The sequence below is a fragment of the Schistocerca serialis genome, chromosome 2 (assembly GCF_023864345.2).
Source record: "Schistocerca serialis cubense isolate TAMUIC-IGC-003099 chromosome 2, iqSchSeri2.2, whole genome shotgun sequence".
NCBI classification, from domain to species: domain Eukaryota; kingdom Metazoa; phylum Arthropoda; class Insecta; order Orthoptera; family Acrididae; genus Schistocerca; species Schistocerca serialis.
The window spans coordinates 801,710,129-801,730,798 of record NC_064639.1 but is presented as its reverse complement, the minus strand read 5'-3'; the positions used below and the strand labels follow the sequence as shown (position 1 = coordinate 801,730,798).

At 41.6% G+C, this 20,670-nt stretch overlaps 1 protein-coding gene across 1 annotated transcript in view; it reads right to left on the bottom strand.

Moving 5' to 3' along the window:
- The window catches only part of LOC126458043 (sialin-like), a 408,590-nt gene that overhangs the window by 151,027 nt on the left and 236,893 nt on the right, over positions 1-20,670 (bottom strand). The window contains exon 2 of the mRNA XM_050094836.1: positions 7,960-8,003. Coding sequence (XP_049950793.1) covers positions 7,960-7,976 — 17 coding nt within the window. The 5' untranslated portion in view covers positions 7,977-8,003. The remainder of the gene's footprint in view (positions 1-7,959; positions 8,004-20,670) is intronic.

Here is a 20,670-nt window from a genome sequence, read left to right as displayed (position 1 = left end):
TGTACCCAGGGGATACTGTACCTAGGAACGCATGATGTTTTCCGTTGGTAGTTCAGTCTACGACTGATTTCAGAATTGCATCAAGGAATGCACACCAGAGGAAGCCATAAGTTCTTACAGTCATTCTCTACAGCTTTTGTTGTTGTTTTAGATTTGAGGTTGTGTTTAATGCAGCATTTGTAAATATTTCGCATTATACACATTTAAGTGCTGCACAATACACATACATCAAAAAAAGTTTTGCATCACCTCGGTTCCGAGGGTTCCGGAACCTGTACAGAAAATTGGCAGAGAGATCAACATAAACATCATTTCCGCCCTTATTATTGTTCATGAAAACCACACATTGCATGTTGTACCACCATACAGCGAGACCTTCAGAGTTGGTGGTCCAGATTGCTGTAAACACCGGTACTTTTAATACCAAGTAGCACATCCTCTTGCATTGATGCATGCCTGTATTCGTCGTGGCATAATATCCACGAGTTCATCAAGGCACTTTTGGTCTAGATTGTCCCACTCCTCAACGGCGCTTCGGCGTAGATACCTCAGAGCGGTTGGTGGGTCACGTCGTCCACAAAAAGCCCTTTTCAATCTATCCCAGGCATGTTCGATTGAGTTCATGTCTGGAGAACATGCTGGCCACTCTAGTCTAGCGATGTCGTTATCCTGAAGGAAGTCATTCACAAGATGTGAACGATGGGGGCGCGAACTGTCGTCCATGAAGTCGAATGCCTCGCCAATATGCTGCCGATATGATTGCACTATCGGTCGGAGGATGGCATTCACGTATCGTACAGACGTTACGGCGCCTTCCATGACCACCAGCGACGTACGTCGGCCCCACATAATGCCACCCCATAACAGCAGGGAACCTCCACCTTGCTGCAGTCGATGGACAGTGTGTCTAAGGCGTTCAGCATGACCGGGTTGCCTCCAAACACGTCTCCGACGATTGTCTGGTTGAAGGCATATGCAACACTCATCGGTGAAGAGAATGTGATGTCAATCTTGAGCGACCCATTCGGCATGTTGTTGGGCCCATCCGTACCGGGCTGCATGGTGTCGTGGTTGCAAAGGTCGACCTCGCCAAGGACGCCGGGAGTAAAGTTGCGCATCGTGCAGCCTGTTGCGCACAGTTTGAGTTGTAACACGACGTCCTGTGGCTGCACGAAACGCATCATTCAACATGGTGGCGTTCCTAACAGGGTTCCTCCGAGCCATAATCAGTAGGTAGCAGTCATTCACTGCAGTAATAGCCATTGGGCGGCCTGAGCGAGGCACGTCATTGACAGTTCCTGTCTTTCTGCATTTCCTCCATGTCCGAACAACATCGCTTTGGTTCACTCCGAGACACCTGGACACTTCCCTTGTTGAGAGCCCTTCCTGGCACAAAATAACAATGCGGACGCGATCGAACAGCGGTATTGACCGTCTAGGCATGGTTGAACTACAGGCAACACGAGCGGTGTACCCCCTCCCTGGTGGAATGACTGTAACTGATCGGCTGTCGGACCCCCTCCGTCTAATAGGCGCTGCTCCTGCATGGTTGTTTACGTATCAGGGCGGGTTTAGTGACATCCCTGAACAGTCAAAGGGACTGTGTCTGTGATACAATATCCACAGTCAACGTCTATCTTCAGGAATTCTGGGAACCGGGGTGATGCAAAGCGTTCTTTGATGTGTATATTAAGCTATTTGGAATATATTGTTAACTCTTGAGTTACTACAATTTCTGAAACTATTTAAGTAACACATGGGCAGCTCAGCCATACTTCGTCAGCTGTGTACTATCTTTTACGCTTTTTACCATGGAACATATGAAACTTTCAAATTACCTGGGTTTTTTAAATGTCTTAACAATTCTACCTGTTTTGAAAATGGAAATTTATGTTTATTTCAAATAGCTTTTATTTTCGAAATGTATTTTACTTGTAACTGGTTTCTGATAATAATGCTGCTTCATTCGATTTCACTTACTGCTTACTGGTGTGCAGTAGAGAAATGTAACAGATAAACGATTAAATACAATATTAACAAGATTTTCTCTACTACAACGCTTTTAAAGTTCAATAGTATTTGTTCCTAGGTACATGATCATTTTGTACCATAGAACATGTTTTCTCATGTGGAAAAAACCAAATTTTATGGAGTAATTTTTGCAATTTCAGAAAAAGATTATACGTCATTAAGAAGTGAAGGCCATCATTTAAAAATTGACCTGGAAAATACATTAATCTTCTATTACAGGGGTGACTGTCTGAAAAGTGTACAAAGGTACCACACTCTCCCTGAATTCTTCCATTACCACATTATAAAACTTTCTAAATTTAGAACAAACGGCATGCTGGGAAGCAAAAGTGTGTTGATAGACAAGTGGCCGAGAGTTTTAGAGAAACGCCCCTAGGTTCCACTCCATGACCGTGTTTATAACCTCACAACAGTCTGAAACACGATGTGATCTGCTCAGTGGAGGACATTTTGTGTAATGTCGTCCAGCAAGTGTGAGCAAGTGACTGTGGACCAGTGTGCTTTCCCTTGGCGTTTTGGCATTGTTACGCCTATGGCGAAAAGTAGTCACGGTTGATATTCTGTCTCTCCAAAGTGGCGATATCTTTGCCGAGGCAAAGGTCCAGATCTAATTCGCACTTTGGATGGATATGTGGAGAGTATTTGACAAGCACAGTTAAAGTCTGCCCACAGTAAAAGACGAGAATTTGGGATTTCACATTATGACTGGCTAGCTTTAAGGTGGTTTTTAATCCACGAACCATAGTGATTACAGTTTGAGCATACTCTTAGAGTAATGTGCAGAGGGGCAGAGTATATTTTGCAGCATCGCCAGTGTACTAGATATGGGCAATCTACTCCTGAACTTATTCACTGAGGTATATTCTTTCACAGAGTGAGCAATCGTTGAGTTGGGAAAAAAAAGCTAACGGTAGCCCTTCAGATCTGGAAAGACTGTCCAGTGACGTCACTGTGCAGAACAAAGATTCTACGACAGGCTGCTGCAACAGTCTTCCACCCAGCATGCTGAATTAGTCACTATGACATGGAATATTCTGCAAAAAACACGCTGTATACAATGTGTTATGCATGTGTTTCTATACCTTACTGTTGTGAAGAGCTGTCAGAAACGAGAAGAACAGACAGTAAAGGAAGGTCACTCCCTTAGAGCTCTGGCTCAATGCAGAAAACACTTTCTCATCTTATATTTCCGCTTTTGATTTGAAAACATAGCTTCCAAGGAGCTAGCATGTCGGTCGGTGATTCGACACTTCATGGTGAGACACGATGCCTTGTGAAGTGATGAGGTTGGCTCCCCTACCACTCCTGACTCAGCACACAGTGGATTGCAATGAACTCGGCTTCCTGACCGATTCGGAGCTCAGGTGACTCATGACTCACTATGATCTTGAATCAGTCACTGATTTGGCTGTCGGCAACTACTCACTCATCCCAGCTCTGTGGAGCAGACTGCAAAGCAACTCAGGAGTCTCACTCACTGATTTGGCTCACATCATTCTTGGTTCGTACAATGATTTAGCTTGCAGTTCAAGTTGAATCTCTGAGTCACCACTCTACATCTGAGTTCAGTTCACTATCGATATTGTTCATTGTAGCAATAACGGTATGTATATTACATAACTAAATTTTATATATACATCATTGTACTTGTATATCATAGACAATACTGTGCATACATTTGTTCTCATTTGAAGTTTTTGCTATTTAAAAAGGGCATCTTTATTTTAAGTATTTTAATTTTGAATGTAACAAATTTTTCAAAGGTGCAGGATGTAAGTGAAACAAGCAGTCTTCGCGTTGAAGCGTTTCAAATTATTTAAGGTATCATTTTACCAAACTGGATTAAAAAGTAGAAAAATACTGTTAGCACCAGCAATAGTTTACTGTACTTCTGACTCCTCATCAGACCTGAAGACTGATCTGAAGTTCAAGCATCCAGCTGTACCTCTAGAAAGTTGTGGGTCATAAATCCCATCACGAAACCAACGAAGTGATGATTCTTCTGCAGAAATTCAATATATTGTTTCTCAAAAACAGTCCCCACCATTGTCCGCCTCCACTTTGGATGGAGCTCTCAATCGAGGAAATCAAAGCGGGTCTCAATGTGTTTCCAGTCTGCCAGTGTCATTTGGTTTCCAACCGATTTTCATTTGCAACAACAGATATGTAAATTTGGCAATGCTATGAAGCTGATGACATTACATGAAATTATTAATTTACTGTACTGTGGGGCCAATAGTTTCTATATTTAAAAAAAAAAATAACGTCATATTCCCGTTGTAGTTCCCGCATTTGTGCTATTTTTAAGCAGTTTGCAGTTCTTTTGAACATTCTTATGCCTACAAGATCTGGTGTTACGTCACAGAAATACGTTAAAAATAATGGCTCTGAGCACTATGGGACTTAACATCTATGGTCATCAGTCCCCTAGAACTTAAAACTACTTAAACCTAACTAACCTAAGGACATCACACACATCCATGCCCGAGGCAAGATTTGAACCTGCGAACGTAGCGGTCACGCGGTTCCAGACTGAAGCGCCTAGAACCGCAGGCCACAACGGCCGGCCGTTAAAAATAACGTTATTATAGGTTTGTATTAGTTTTGATGATAATATAGTCAATGGTTGTTAATAATATTGGTAGATTTGTTACTGATGCCCAACAACAGGTGCACAATCGTAAATAATACTAGTTTGTAAGCACTCCAGGCACATTACGTAGATGATAAGATGCAGTTAAAGTCATATGTTCTGGAGTGCATCCAATCTGAAGAAAGAAACTGCAGAAAGTATTTCAAATTGGGTAACGGCTGTTATGACCAAATATAATTTCAAACTAAAAAATTATAACAGAGAATACGTCAAATATGAATTCAACTGTTTTGAACCTTCCATATGCCCAATATTTTGCACACACTTTCCATTGCATTGTGCAATATGCAATATAAAAGCCAACAGCGAAAGATGTTGATAAGATGAAAAGAAGAGTTATGTTTCTCTCTAAGAGTCTTTTTGCCTTAAGAAAACTAGTCGAAATGCAAGGAAATTACAAGAAAGACCAATCACCAACCAATGAACTTCATAAAGGGTGGAAATGGTTCAATTTGGAAGATGTTTGATGATAACATGAGTAGGCTCCAAGGAAGCCACGGCCAGGACCTGTAGTGATTGTCAAACTAGACATATATTGTTACTACGATTGTAAATGACAACTGTAGATAATTTCAGGAAGTACAAACTGTCAGTTTCAATCATATTTTAGTTACTATATTACAATGTGTTTTCAGTAAATTTATGAAAAAGTAACAAAGAAGATCTATTTTTACAATTTTCCAAACCTATATTCAGAATTTTGTTGTGATATTCTTAATTTAAAATTGTTAGTTCTCTTCCTACATTCTTTCTTTTAGGATGAAATGAGGTAATGCAGGTGCAGTAATCTTGAATTGAAAAAGGAATATGTGTCTCTTTCAGTCACCTTTCAAAAGAAAGGTTTTGCCTATCTCTACGGTGTACACTCTTTCTCTGTCCCATACCACGATCTCCAGCTGAAGCATACACTAGTATCTGTCAACGCTGAGGTAAGCCCACATTGGGCCACTGTTTCTACCTCTGAGTTTCCCTAGATAAATTTGCATGCTTGGAAAACAATCATAGTCGCTTCTTAACGGAATACTTGTCGTGTCTGTGTTATGCCACCCATAATGAACACAACATTGGCCAAGAACGTTCAGTATACCTGAACCAACATGGTAATTTGCGCTAAATGTTCTACGCGCACCGTGAAGAGCTCGCTGCAGACGTGACAGAATGACGCCTCTGGCTGGACTGGAGCAAGTGGCGCAATGCTCCCGGCCACGGCGCGTCGTCCCACCACAATGCTCTCTTAGTGGAAGCCGACGGATTTTTGCCACAGTTGTTTTTCAGTGATGAAACAACATTTTATGTTGGAGTTAAAGTTATCCTGTATAAGGTGCAAATTTTCGAGATTCTACTGTCATCAACAAAACTCTGAGCATGAAAGCCACTCGTCAAGTGAACTAGTTTTGTGCCGTTTCTCATAAAAGAAGTGTGCTCTTTTGAGGGAAACACAGTGACTGGAATGATCTGGCGTGAAATGTTGGAAACCTGGCCTTTTCAACACTTCAAGAAGACTCTAAGGCTTTCATACTCCACGAGAAGGGAAGTTCCACCACACTGGCAAAACAAAGTATGTTAATTTCTCATTGAGACACTGCCTCAACGTTGGATAGAGCGTGCAGTACTCTGAGGCATTATCCTACAAAATCTCCATACCTGACCCAGGGCCACTTATGTCTTTAGGAATTGCAAGGAATGTGTTTCCGTTGTCAGTCTAGTTGAAAAGAAATTTCAAAGTGTATGATAATTTTAGCTCTCTTTCAGACGTTATCCTTGCGGCTGGTCGGGCACACACACACACACACACACACACACACACACACCATTTGTAATAACATGGCAAAAGTCTTCGAGGTTTTTTCGAATATTTGTGCCTTTTTGTAGGATGCGCTGCATCAATAATGTGAAATTATTGAAATAAGGTCACTCTTTTTGTAACACCCTCTATGATTACTCCCCAGAACAGCATTCTTTAAAGGGAGGTTTACTATCTTATGGTTCAAAAAATCGATTTTAATTGCATTTTTGGATCAATAAAAGTGTTTAGAATCCACCCCTGGAACGGTTTTTTAGAATTTGGAACGGAAATGTTTGTTATTCGCGGTTGAACAAAAAGAAATGCACCTGTCTGAAATCGGCCTTTTTCACGCACCAGTTTTTTTTCCTTCCGAGGACGAGTTATTGTACCGGTGCTTGGGAGGAAACACACAAAGTTCAAATGAAAGTTTGAACGCGTGTGTTTGGAAGTTAGCCCCCAAGAATCTGCATTCTGGTGCGAAGACTGTGGAGATTGCGACTTTCCTGGCAGTGAGCAGCTTCATCGAAGGATATTCAGCAATTCTGAAGACCATGACAACGATGGACACTAATCGACGCAGTTCGCCAAGCATTCGGACGACCACCGGATTCAAGCGGCCGAAAACCGCTTGTCACCGGCCGTACGAGCGGCTCTGGAGCAGCGCAGGATGGCCCAGATCGAGCAGAACGCCCTCTATGAGGAAGAGGAAGGACTAGTTTATGGACTCGGAATAGCAGGTTGAACGTACGTTGCATAATATTGCATTTATACGTAGTCAAAACTTCAAACACTGAACCGATTGGCATCATTCTTTGTTCCCGACGAAGCTAACTAAATTGTCTAGGAGTTGTACCACTTTTTTTCCGATCCATCAACTAGAAATATTTTTACTTGACAGATGAAGTCGAAAAATCGATGAAATAACTGTATTTGTTTCAAATGGCCGTCATTTTGTTTCCTATGGTCGAAAAAACTTAAGCGAGGTACAACTCCTAAAGAATCTTATATACTTCGCTAACGTTAACTCAATTTTGATTTCAGGCGAGCCTGCTGATCTGTGACCATACACGCGTGGAGGTCTACATCGAAATTTTGTTTCGCTCCGATGGCACTTCCGCATTTGTTCTTCGACATTTCCGGTAGAAAAAATTCCAATTTGTAGAGGAAATGTCAATAAACTTTTTGACCAAATTTGACATTGATATCTATAACACATACCGAGAAAAAAATTCTCAAAGAACATGCTTTTTTCGGGCCAAAGATAGTAAACCTCCCCTTAAGGATTGAAGACGCTGCATCTGTGCTCTATTAGAGAGCTGAATAGCTAACATCGTTTCTTTGTAGACAAGAGTCCACAGAAGTAGCAAAGATAAACCAAAACATCAGGAGTCTCTATCAGTGTTGTATTAGGTTTACTTGGTACAGCGAACAGAGGAGTAGCTCTGGACGAATAGTGAAACGTGCGTCGCTAAGACAGCGGGTCACTCACCTCTGCGCCTCCTCCATGGTAGTGGCGGCAGTCCCTGGTTAGTCCTGCAACAGGCAAAACACAGGCCGTCAGATGGTCCACCGCGAAAAGCGCGCCAAAGCAGAGTGCAGCCATTTCCTCATAAGGCCCATTATCAATCATAAGAACAGTGCGAACGAAACGCACAAGTGTTTCGAAAAGTTTTTCAGATGTCACAAATTTTTGTTGAGTTACATTATTCGTCAACAGTTGTCTCTGAAAAACATTTTCGTATTTTTGAAACAGTCACGGTCGATTAAGTCAGTATGGCTTGAAACTGCGCTATTGTTGGCTGCAGGGTGTGCTGAAACGTAAATGCAGTTTTACATTTTTCAGTGAAACAGATTATGCGAGCCTCCAGTGTGGAGTTCGCTTGAAGGCTGTTCCTGTTCTGTCAATGGATGTGTAAACCAGGCGTGCGCTCCTATCTACGGCAATTCAGACGTAGCATTTCATGTAAAGTTTTCAACGCTTTCGACTGGAGCCATATAAGAATCAATGTCGTGAAAATACGCTATGCGAAATCATGGCACTTTGGTGACTTAAGTGCTTGGCTTTCCAAGGGCGAAGTAGAAGTGAAGACGTAGATGAAAGGCATTTTGTTTGGAGAGATTGACATAAGATTCCAGTTTTACAGTCTTCTCCAATCGGAGTTCTACGCCAGCTGACTAAAGATAGTGTAAGAAATTGGCTGCGGCCTGATCAAGGAACAAACTTTTAGCAGGACGCCCGGACGGGGGTTTGAACAATCTCTATGTAAATGAAAAAAATGTAGTTCAATCTCTTTAAAGTTCTTCTGAGTGTACTGTCACATTATCTTACAAAATCCTAAAATACTGAAGTAAACAACATTTCTGGCTTGTGCTGCCCATTCCAGGCAAAGATTGAAGGGCCACAGCAGCACGACCAAATCGACAGCTACTTTAATATTTTAGGATTTTAGCTGCTTTGACACGAGCCGCGGAAATCTACATGTCTATGAACAGTTCGAAGTTTCATCAACAATCACATCATTTGAGACAGACCACAAACTTGAGCTGAAATACAATTATAGGAACTATCCAGGTGTTCACCTTAATACAGTAAAACCACGGAAAACCTGAATCCTGATGGCGGACACGGATACTAAGCACAACCTCGCAAAAGTGAGTTCTTTCCCTTGACCGCTGCGGCGCCTTATATATCACGGCACTATTTGTGACTGTAGAGTGTAGATGGATATTACTCTACACCTCGAAAAGACATAACGATACGCGAGCAAATACTTCAACCTCTGCGCTGCTTCCATTGCAAATTTGGGTATGGAAAGCTGACACATCAACCTTCTGTGTGAATGCTTGACTCATCAAAGTTGAGCAAGTAGCACTTCAAAATAATTAACGCTAGCTCTGTTTGCGCAACGAGGCAGTTCTTTCCAGATAGTGATCTGCTGAATTTTAAGATTTTGTCAGATCTTAATACTCGTAGACGAATGTTTAATAATAAAATATTTCAGAACAGGCGCAGAAGCTATTAGTCCTTTAGAGATTAGCTTCAATCTCCGTATTTTGGTAATAACATTGCTGCAACACGAAACTTGAGTCATGTATGTAGATTTAACGAAATGATGCTGCCTATGACGCTAACATTTTTCATTCCAATTTCGAGCGAATTATGTTGCAATTGACTATCACAAGTCACTACAGTTTTCCCACCGAGTGGTATTGATACGTTGTAGTGCTATGTAATATATTTTATTTAGCTGCATAAAATAATGTTGAGGAATACTCCGCCATCGCTACCGAAATGGTGCATTGAGAACTATATGAACCGACGCCACACACGGAGAGTAGCTTTCACAATCTGAATATAGAGTTCAGTTAACTATATATGTACCCAGTGTTTAATTTTTACCCAATGCCTTATTCTACTCCTCCTCTTACTCGCTCAATTATTATTATTTGTGAACTCCAAAATCATGTATTTCATTAATATTTGGGCTATCTCATTCTAACATAACGTTATACAAACGATTTTCATTGCTGCGCTACACTCTGCAGCGTTTGGAATAATTAATATTGTATTCAAGACGCTGCCACATTCCTAGCTACTTTTATATTAAGTTTTACGCTGTTTATTTAATTTTGTGTGACTTACGCTAGTGTGGAATGTGTGTGTTGAGAAGAAATAGAGAGAGAGAGAGAGAGAGAGAGAGAGAGAGAGAGAGAGAGAGAAGATGACTGCTCCTTGTTTTACCTACGCCGTGAGTAGTCCTGCAATGCTTTCATATTTTTCGCCTTGTGTACAAATACAGTATTGCAAAAGAGTATTTAAAACTAGATGACTACATCAGAATTCTGGCAATATCTAATTTTGCTGTGTCAGTCACTTTAGTAAATTTCGTCAGCAACAGTCCAATATCCGTTGAATTCAGAGATGATGAGTACTACCAGTAACCTACACCCCAAAGTATTTTAAGCGTAGAACTCATGTATAAAAAAGCTTCAGACGTCTGATTATAAATAAGTTACTCTACTAAATGGTTGAAGGCGCAAAAGCCTAATTATGTTGGGTTTATTAATTTTGGATTCTTCACTAGATGACTGTAGTCTGGGTAATTTGCGTTCAGTTTTAAGAGAAACACCGTTTTCACTTATCTCGATGTTTAACACGTCATGTCTCCTGAACCATGCACCGTACAATGAGACAATTTTGCAGGTAATTAAAGTAGTACGAGGGGACCAAAAAGTAAAGGGACTTTTGCAGTTTCTCGCCATAGGGCTTGGTAACACTGCTAGTATCCAGGGCTGAATTATTGTCGTCTGCAACAATTCTATACAACGTGTCACTCTTATTCTCATATTAGTCGTATTGTAGCAGACCGCGAAACATGGCAGCACCACTGTCGATCTGCACCAAGGAGGATATGAGGGCAGTGATCCGCTTTTTGTTTGCGAAAGGTGCTAAACCTGTAGACATTATATGTGGAATGCAAGCGCAGTATGGTGACAGCTGCTTATCGCGAAACAGGATCGACAAATGGATAGAGCGCTTCAAACAGGGCTGGTTCAAATGGCTCTGAGCACTATGGGACTTAATTTCTGAGGTCATCAGTCCCCTAGAACTACTTAAACCTAACTGACCTAAGGACATCACACACATCCATGCCCGAGGCAGGATTCGAGCCTGCGAATGTAACGGTCGCGCGGTTCCATACTGTAGGGCCTAGAACCGCTCGGCCATCCTGGCCGGCTTCAAACAGGGAAGAACTCTATGTGACGGGGAAAGATCGTCGACGTCAACAACAGAGGACAGTGTCGAAGCCGTTGAGGGTTGGCGATGGAAAACAGACGTATCACAGTGGACGAAATCGCCAATACATATCAGTCATGCTTCAGCGTATTCCATCTTACACGACAGGCTCAATTTTCGGAAAGCGTGGAGTGGGTACCGAAAGAATTGCCAGGGCAGCGTAAGGCGCAAAGGATGGATATATCTCGTAAATATCTGGCCCGTTATCATCGCAAGCAAGGTGGATTTCTACAGCAAATCGTTACTGAGGACGAAATGTGGGAGCGTCATCACGAACCAGAAAGTAAGGCTGCGAGCATGGTTTGCAAACAGCCATCGTCACCAGAAGTTAAGAAATATAAACGTCAATCATCAGCTGGTATTATGCTAACATTATATTCTGGGACATGGAAGGTGTGGTAGCCGTTCATTTCATCCCGAGAGGCCAAAGGCGAAACTGTGAACAGTGAGAATTATTGTGACGTGTTGCGAACTGAACTGAAACCTGCAATCAGATCCAAACGTCGCAGAATATTGAGAAAAGGTGTCATCTTGCAGCAAGATAACGCTCGACCACATTCTGCCAATCGGAAAGAGTTGGAATTCGAATTACTGGAACACCCGCCAGACGTATCATCAGAATAAATATTCCTTTTCTCAAAAGTCCCTTTAACTTTTTACAATGTGGATGCCGTCTGCAATACGTTTTGCGAACAGGGTTAGTAGTGCAAAAGTAATAAATTAAAACGTCGTGCCTAATGCTGAACTGCATGAACAGCGAAAGTGTAGTATATGGTGAACTTCTAAATGGGCATTTGGAGAAAGGGAAAGGAAGTTTTTGTTATGAGACGTGTGAATTATAAATTATTTCAAGACTGTGTATGTGTGCGTGATGTATAACAAATAGTAAAGAACGTAAGTTATTATTATCAAAACACAAATATCGATGTAATTAACAAAACAGTATTTTTAGTATAATCTCTGTGTAACATAGGCCATGAAGATCAGACACAATGCTTTGATTGAACTATCGCTCCTGTTTTGTTTCGTCTAGCGGTAGGCCGCCATTGTAATGCTGTCTGATAATTAACGTAAGTTTTACCTGTATTTTTGAAAAATATAATAGAAATTGTTATTAGAAAGTGTTTATTATTGAGTTAGTTGTCACCTCTCATGATCGCAATCATTAATTATAATTAACAAAATCTTTACAGAACTTCGTAGTGCAGGGAGTTCATCTCCCCTAGCAGGATTTAGTCGGCCATTACGCTGATTGTATTATTTAATTAAAATTTCAAGTCATAATATTAAATGTAAATGCGAGAGACTTCTCAATTTTGATCTTTCATTAATTTCGAAGTTCACAGCACTGAATGAGTACAGTATGTTTCATTTTGGCCGCCTAACGGCAGACAAGATTCTCTCCAGTTTTGCCTTGCAAATAATGAATAAGAAATATTGAAAAGCATTACATTCTGCAATATCTCAGTTAATCTTTATGTAATTTGGTACATAAATAACCAGTAGCCCCTGAGACCCATATTAATTATTAAAGTTCGCGTAACAATACGCATATTTTCTTTTCTAAATAGCAGCGCTCACGCAAACTATTTATTAGAAGGCAGTGAGTCGCGCGCTGTGTTTAAAAAATATTATATCGTACGTACTTCGGGGTAGCCGATGTCCGTATGAGTATTATCGCGGTATAAGTTAATTAAAAGTCTCATGCTAGCCCACAATATTTAAAGATACCCCTACCAAAATCATAAAATATATAATTATAAAAATACACACTTATACTGTGATAAGTGGCGCCCAAAGTGCAAAGTTTGTCTGAAGTCGCTAAGTGCTCTCATTCTCAAATACTGAATGAATGTAGTCTGGATAATTTGCGCGCAATGAGTTACACTGCCTTAGAACATACTCACAGTTTCTTATTTTAATAAATGACTTCTTATGTTAAACAGTTAAATTAAGCTCATACTTCTTGATGAGTAGATAAAGACAGCATTTTAAATTCTTAAATTCTGTCAATAATTATATTAAGTACTGAAAGCCAAATTTCAGTTGCCCAGAAGTCGCGCAACCTGCAGCTAGGACTGGCTAACCGTATTACTCGTTAAGTAATGCAGATCTGACGAGCTTCCACGTCTCTCTGCAACGCTATTTGCACAAAAAAATAAACACGTTTATATGATCCAGGCGGTTCGGACAGGCCGAATATTATTACGACTTACGCGCGATATCAAAATCACCGCCGCGCTATAGCAATGCGGTCTGGGGCGCCTTGTCACGGTTCGCGCGGTTCCTCGGTCGAAGGTTCGAGTCCTCCCTCGGGCATGTGTGTGTGTGTTGTCCTTGGTGTAAGTTAGTTTAAGTTAGATTAAGTAGTGCGTCAGCCGAGGGACCGATGACGTCAGTAGTTTTGTCTCATAGTTCTAATCACAAATTTCAATTTCAAATTTTCAAAATCGCCGCACCATGCATGTGTCGTGTCACTCCAGTGGGCGAAAGATATGACAAAGTCGCGAAATACGATACTGTCAAGGAAAAGTTTCCAGGAAATGACGTCAGTCTCGGCCGAAGTTATCAGCATAGCCGCGAGTAAACTTGCATAGCATAATCTTACTTTCTGTATTTTTTACCTACAGGCAGAAACGTAGTTTTAAAGAAATGAAGTTAGTGGATGGAATACATAAAAATCTTTTGCACGCCTCACCAAAACAGCCATTGTGGAAAATGAGTCAGTATTAGAAATGCTGAAACGCACTATATGTAACTATAAAGGAAGACACTCTTTTAACACAACGACACAGTAGGCGCCTACTGCGATTCTGGTCAGATATGTGAATGAACTCACTAAATGCGAACGACACGTCTGTAGTACTATCCACACGTTTCTTAAGCGACGTAAGTTGAGGGTCAAGTGTGCTACCATTAAGGGAAAAAAATTAAGGTATTTTTAGAACTATCATTTTGTCAGCTATTAGACTGATTCCGAAGCCGGAAACAGGATGTGGGGATTGTACTCCGTCTAGGGGAGATATTTGAGTTCCGAAGGACAGAAGTGACGATTAAGAGGGAAGAAAGCAGCTCCACTATGCCGGCTTGTGCTGGCAGTTTCCTGAACTACATACATAAACAGAAGAGCAAAAACAGTCCCAAATGAAAGCTGTGAACCCACATTCAAGGAATTTAGGCACCTACTGGTGTTCATGTCAAACCACAATTGAATCCGCCAGTTGCATAAGAATACTATATTTTCAAGGCGGAATGTATTTCGCCTCTCCACCAAATGCTTCATACAACTGTTACGAGACCGATGACCTCGCTGTCTGGTCTCCTTCCCCAAAAACAACCAACCAACCAACAACTGTTACAAAATTCTTTGCTTCACCATGGCTTCACACTTTTTATGAAAGTGTGTGTTACAAAAAAAAATGGTTCAAATGGCTCTGAGCACTATGGGACTTAACATCTAAGGTCATCAGTCCCCTACAACTTAGAACTACTTAAACCTAACTAACCTAAGGACATCACACACATCCATGCCCGAGGCAGGATTCGAACCTGCGACCGTAGCGGTCGCGCGGTTGCTGACTGAAGAGCCGAGAACCGCTCGGCCACACGAGCCGGCTGTGTGTTACAATCACAGTATTCACTACAGTCTACTGCCTCAACGGTGAGTCTCAGTACAATTAGGGAAATACAGGTAACCTAGAATTACAAAAGCTATCTACTGCTTTCTTACCGAGTTCAGTCGAAATACGTGGAAGAGTGGGTAATTTAGGACGCAATGCAAAATTATAAGTATCGATTTGGTACCTATTCTGCGCATTTTTCAAAAAACGGAAAAATCATTCAAGCTTCGTGATGGGAGCAGCGTACCTATCTCGATAAAAATATTATATAGAGAAAGCATAAATGTACACCATGAAAGCAGTAGAAATGGGAAGATAGAAGGCGCTGTGACTTGCTAATTCCTGTTCACTCTGTTCTCTTTAGTCTTCTATATTAGCAAGATATTCAAGACAGAATGTTAGGTAAACGACCATATAGAGACCAATGCTTTCGAAACACCCTCACAGAGGCTCCCTGCAACAGTAGCCGAAAGGTTGGTAGTTTTTTAACACGTGACGCAGTCACACACACAGAACGATTTTACTGAAATGGACTCCATACGCGAAAGTCTACGCTCATAACATAGCACACAATAGTTTATCTTTCACAAGAAGTACTTAAATACTTCATGGTTTGCGTCACGGCGTGGATCATTACGTTCAAGTAACAGTCGTGTAGTGATAAATGAGTGCTGGGTAGGGTCCCAGTGGGGGGTAATTTGCCAATGTTATCCTTGAGCCTACAGGTATTATGAAGTGCCTCGTGTGTGTGGGGAGCCGGGAGCGTGGAATTTGGGGGGGGGGGGGGGGGTTCTTTGTGTGTGTGTGTGTGTGTGTGTGTGTGTGAGAGAGAGAGAGAGAGAGAGAGAGAGAGAGAGTCTTGTTTTTAGTGGTGGTGGTTGTTGTTGTAAACGACTGTCGAATAAAACGAAGGGAGAAAGTAAGAGATGGTACCGGTACACTGCCTAACCCTACAAATTGTATAAAGATAACCACCCGATTTCATGCAATCATTACAAACAGCGTCGCATGTCCTCACGCCATGTCACAATGGAAGACGTTTGCGATTTAACACACAACGTTCACACACTGTCTGGTGGTCAGAAATTTGATAGTGTCTACGTTCCTCTGTTTGATGGCCAAGTACTGTTGAAGGAAGATTCTTTATTTTGTCATCAGGGCTTTCAGCATCATGACGGCCACTACGCTATGGTTAACATGATTTACTGACTTCGGATAAGGTGGCGAATATGATCATCATAGGCAATGAACTTCTTACTTCACTGGTCACTTCACATACTAACAGTCGCATTTTATGTTATTGACGAAACGTTACCACATTAATACTGGGTGATCAAAAAGTCAGTATAAATTTGAAAACTGAATAAATCACGGAATAATGTAGATAGAGAGGTACAAATTGACACACATACTTGGAATGACATGGGGTTTTATAAGAAACAAAAAAATACAAAAGTTCAAAAAAATGTCCGACAGATGGCGCTTCATCTATACACAATAGCAATAATTAGCATAACAAAGTAATACAAAGCAACGATGATGTTCTTTACAGGAAATGTCCAATATGTCCACCACCGTTCCTCAACAATAGCTGTAGTCGAGGAATAATGTTGTGAACAGCACTGTAAAGCTTGTCCGGAGTTATGGTGAGGCACTGGCGTCGGATGTTGTCTTTCAGCATCCCTAGAGATGTCGGTCGATCACGATACACTTGCGACTTCAGGTAACCCCAAAGCCAATAATCGCACGGACTGAGGTCTGGGGACCTGGAAGGCCAAGCATGACGAAAGTGGCGGCTGAGCACACGATCATCACCAAACGACGCGCGCAAGAGATCTTTCATGCGTCTAGCAATACTGTGTGGTTCTAATAAAACCCCATGTCATTCCAAGCATGTATGTCAATTTTTGCATCTCTATCTACGTTATTCCGTGGTGTATTAAGTTTTCAAATTTATACTGACTTTTTGATCACCCAGTATATCCTTTGATGGAGAATCACCACAGATTCTTCTGTGGTGAGCAAGTCCGGAACACGGTGCACAAAGCCTCAAAATTCAAAATGAACCCCGTTTATCGTTATCTCTACTTTTTTTGCAAGCAATTCCATAATAGAAAATTTGTGTTTAATACAGCCCACTTAGCGAACAGTCTTTGACGCTACCAGATATTCATTGTGCGGGTACATCATCTGGTGCAATTGATAACTTACTCACCAAGCGCCGAAGGCTTTGACCGCCGCAAACTAATGATGCTTGTGAATGCGCACGCAAGCTTTTTCTGAAACTCTGTTCGGCATATTTCGCCTCACGTGAAACGGTAATTGGCAATGCGTCCGTAAGCGCCGCCTCGCAAGGCCAATGAAGTTAATTTCCTGTAGGAAATGACAACAGCAGCTTTAATCTTCCACCGTTAACGTCAGCTGTAACTTTTTTTTTCTATTTTTCGATTTTTGTTAGCAGTCTCACAGGTATGCAGTTATGTCTAAAGACTATACGACCTCTTTCTTGTTATTGTTTCCCCTACCTGGATGTATGTATGTCATACATTAAATGATTCGTATCGATGCACACTTACGAACAACTTTTGACTGAATTTGCATTTTCTAGATCGAAGAGGCCTGTCATGGGCTTGTGACTGAGATCGACACTTGACCAACATTCAAGTCCAAAAATAGTATCCTTATGCGCTCCTTTGCTTTATTAAAACCAAAATGCGACGCAGGCCTCCAGTTCTACAGTTACAATAAACAGAAATCTACTGTCAGCAGCCCTCTGAATTTCAGGAAGAAGGTGCAGTTGAGCAGTCATGCGGTAACTTGTATTTCAAGGAACTCGGTTCTGTTTCCTCTGTGGGTAGATATTGAACCATTAAACTCTTAAACTGCACACATTCCCTTAGTGGATACTAAACTCTAGCTCAGACAGGTAACACCAGAAGCTGAATTAGAGTGTTTTCTTTAGTTACAAAAGAGCTGTATCACCTCCGGGGAGTCCTTTTCTAAACTTTTTATACCTGAAAATAAATTGTACAGAGGTCGGTAGAATTTGAAGTGGGCTAAATTTGGAGAATTGTTACTGGCTACCACATGCCACGCCTGGTTAGATTCCAAAAATTAAGCATCCTCTCTCGGCTAATCGGATTTTTAAATGACTTTTTTACTATAGTGAAAGCTTTTTTCTACTAATTACGTTACTGCGTCCCAAATACTCAAGAACTAGAACCGTAAAAAGATGGGCACTTATCATGAATAAGTTTTTGTTGTTGTTGTCGTCTTCAGTCCAAAAACTAACTCTCCACGCTAGTATACCCTGTGCAAGCCTCTTCATCTCTGCATTACAGCGATCTGCGTCCTTTTGAATCTTCCTTGTGCAGTCAAGCCTTGGTCCCCTTTTACAATTTTTATCCCCCACACTTCCCACCACTACCAACCTGACGGTTCTTTGATGCCACAGGATGTGTGCTATCAGTCGATGCCGACTTTCAGTCAAGTTGGGCTGAAAGTTCGTTTTCTCTCTAACTCGATTCAATACCTCCCCATTGGTTATTCGATCTACCCTTGAATAATTAAAGCAAATAATATGCTTTCCGGTAATAATATACATAACGCGAAGTAAAGATCCTTTAATCAGACGGTGTCGTAACATGCTATAGTGCAAGCCCTTCTTTTGCCTTGTCCAGTTTCTTTTACGGGGTCGACATTGTTATATGGGATGAGGTAATGCTGGAGATAATTGGTAGCAGGATGCCCTTCCTGACGCCACTATTCCCCCCCCCCCCCCCCCCCCCCCCCGCTCCCGGCGCGGAATCTATGTGGTCCGTCTGTCTGCGTTCAGAGTAAATTTGTCTTCAACAGTGAGAACGTTTTCATAATATTGACCTAACAATGTGCTATAGTATATATTCATACTAACGTTTTACACAAAGCGGCGTGACTAACCATTCCGTAGGCGCGGGAGTCTGGGCGCAGCCTGACTAGGAAAGGAACCATTTATCGCTATTTGGTTTGAATAATGATTATTCGTGCTTGTAAGGGCGTTGCAGAGTAAAATGTGCTGAGAAATAATTGTTAAGAAAAAAATCGATATGTTGCGCTGTTGCCGAGATAATTAGCATTGAAGTTAGTCAATCAGGCCGTAGCGCGCGCAAATTCAAACGGTCCGCCATACACGGTGAGGCCAAACATGTTATTCGTTTGGTTTCCTAAAACCGAACAAGAGAGCGATACAAAAATTGGAAACGGGACGGCAGTGAGGGTCGAACCCGAATCAGTCGCTGAGCAGTCTCGTGCGCTACCATCTACGTTATGAGAAAAACTGGCACTAATTATATATGGCGGACCGCTTGAATTTGCACGTACAACTGCCTGGTTGGCTAGCATCAATGCTAATTAACTCGGACACGGCACAACGAATCTAACTTTTTTTGTATCAATTATTTCTCAGCACAACGTCCCCTACAACATCCCTATATGTATCATATAACTTCCTTACATGCTTTTCATACTGTTTCTGGCTTCCCTATGTAGTCATAATGCCGGTGTCAGCGCCGAGCTGGCGATAGATACTCCTCAGAATCTGCAGCAAGTTGTAAGCATCTGTTTCGGCAGTTCACGATACTAACTACGCCGTCACAATACATTTACTTGTAAATGAAATTTTTTGTCGCCAATCCATTCGAATTTTGAGATTAGTCGATACGATATTCACAAACGCAATACAAGCAACAAGAAGCAAAAAACCATCTGCTCCACCTTCTAGTGAACCTAACCTTAACACAGAAAAAGGTAAAACAGTCAAATATAAAACTTAAGACTTTTCCACAGTCGACCCATGGACAATCAACAACTGTGTTAAAATGGGACTCAAAGTTATTTCTTCTTGAAAGCTCCCACTATACCATAGCAAACAGTCAGCTGTAAACCCGTAAACGTCCACAATGGTTCAAATGGCTCTGAGCACTATGGGACTTAACTTCTGAGGTCATCAGTCCCCTAGAACTTAGAACTACTTAAACCTAACTAACCTAAGGACATCACATACATCCATGCCCGAGGCAGGAATCGAACCTACGACGTAGTGGTCGCGCGGTTCCAGACTGTGGCGCCTAGAACCGCTCGGTCACCTCGACCGGCCGTCCACAATGAAGCCAGATAAACAACTGTTGGCCAATTGAAACATATCGCATCAAAACGTTTATCGTGTAAATGATGGATGGAGTATGCGGCTGACAAAACTATACAAAATTAAAGTAACTACACTATGGAGCAACTAAACACACCATACAGCCCAGAAGGAGATAAGGTTAGTGATAAAAGTTGCATCGGCTTATAATTTGTTCGAACATCTGCGTTGTGTCTCAACCACTGAGTCAGTTCACTCAGTATGTAATTCAGAGCTACTCACTTCACGCACGCCTCCCGTAGGTGATCAGCGAAACCAGCTCAGATGGTTGAAAGTCTGATGCTCGATGATAGACTAATGAGACCTCAGCATCGGTCGCACGAGACTACAGGTCCAATATGAGCACAGTCGTACGTATATGTGACAGGAACCCCGACAATCAGTGCCAAAGAACTGGATTTCATTACTGCTAACTATTCGCAGAACGGATGCATTCGGCCAATTTCCGGCTTTATATGTGATGGTGGCATTTTTAAAGACTACATAGTTTCTCTAAACTCAGGGAAAGGAAGAGCTTTCATGTAAACGGCCGCACTGCAACTAGGACAGGTAGCCACACAGCAAGACTGTTATAACAAATAGTTACCACAGTCACACATT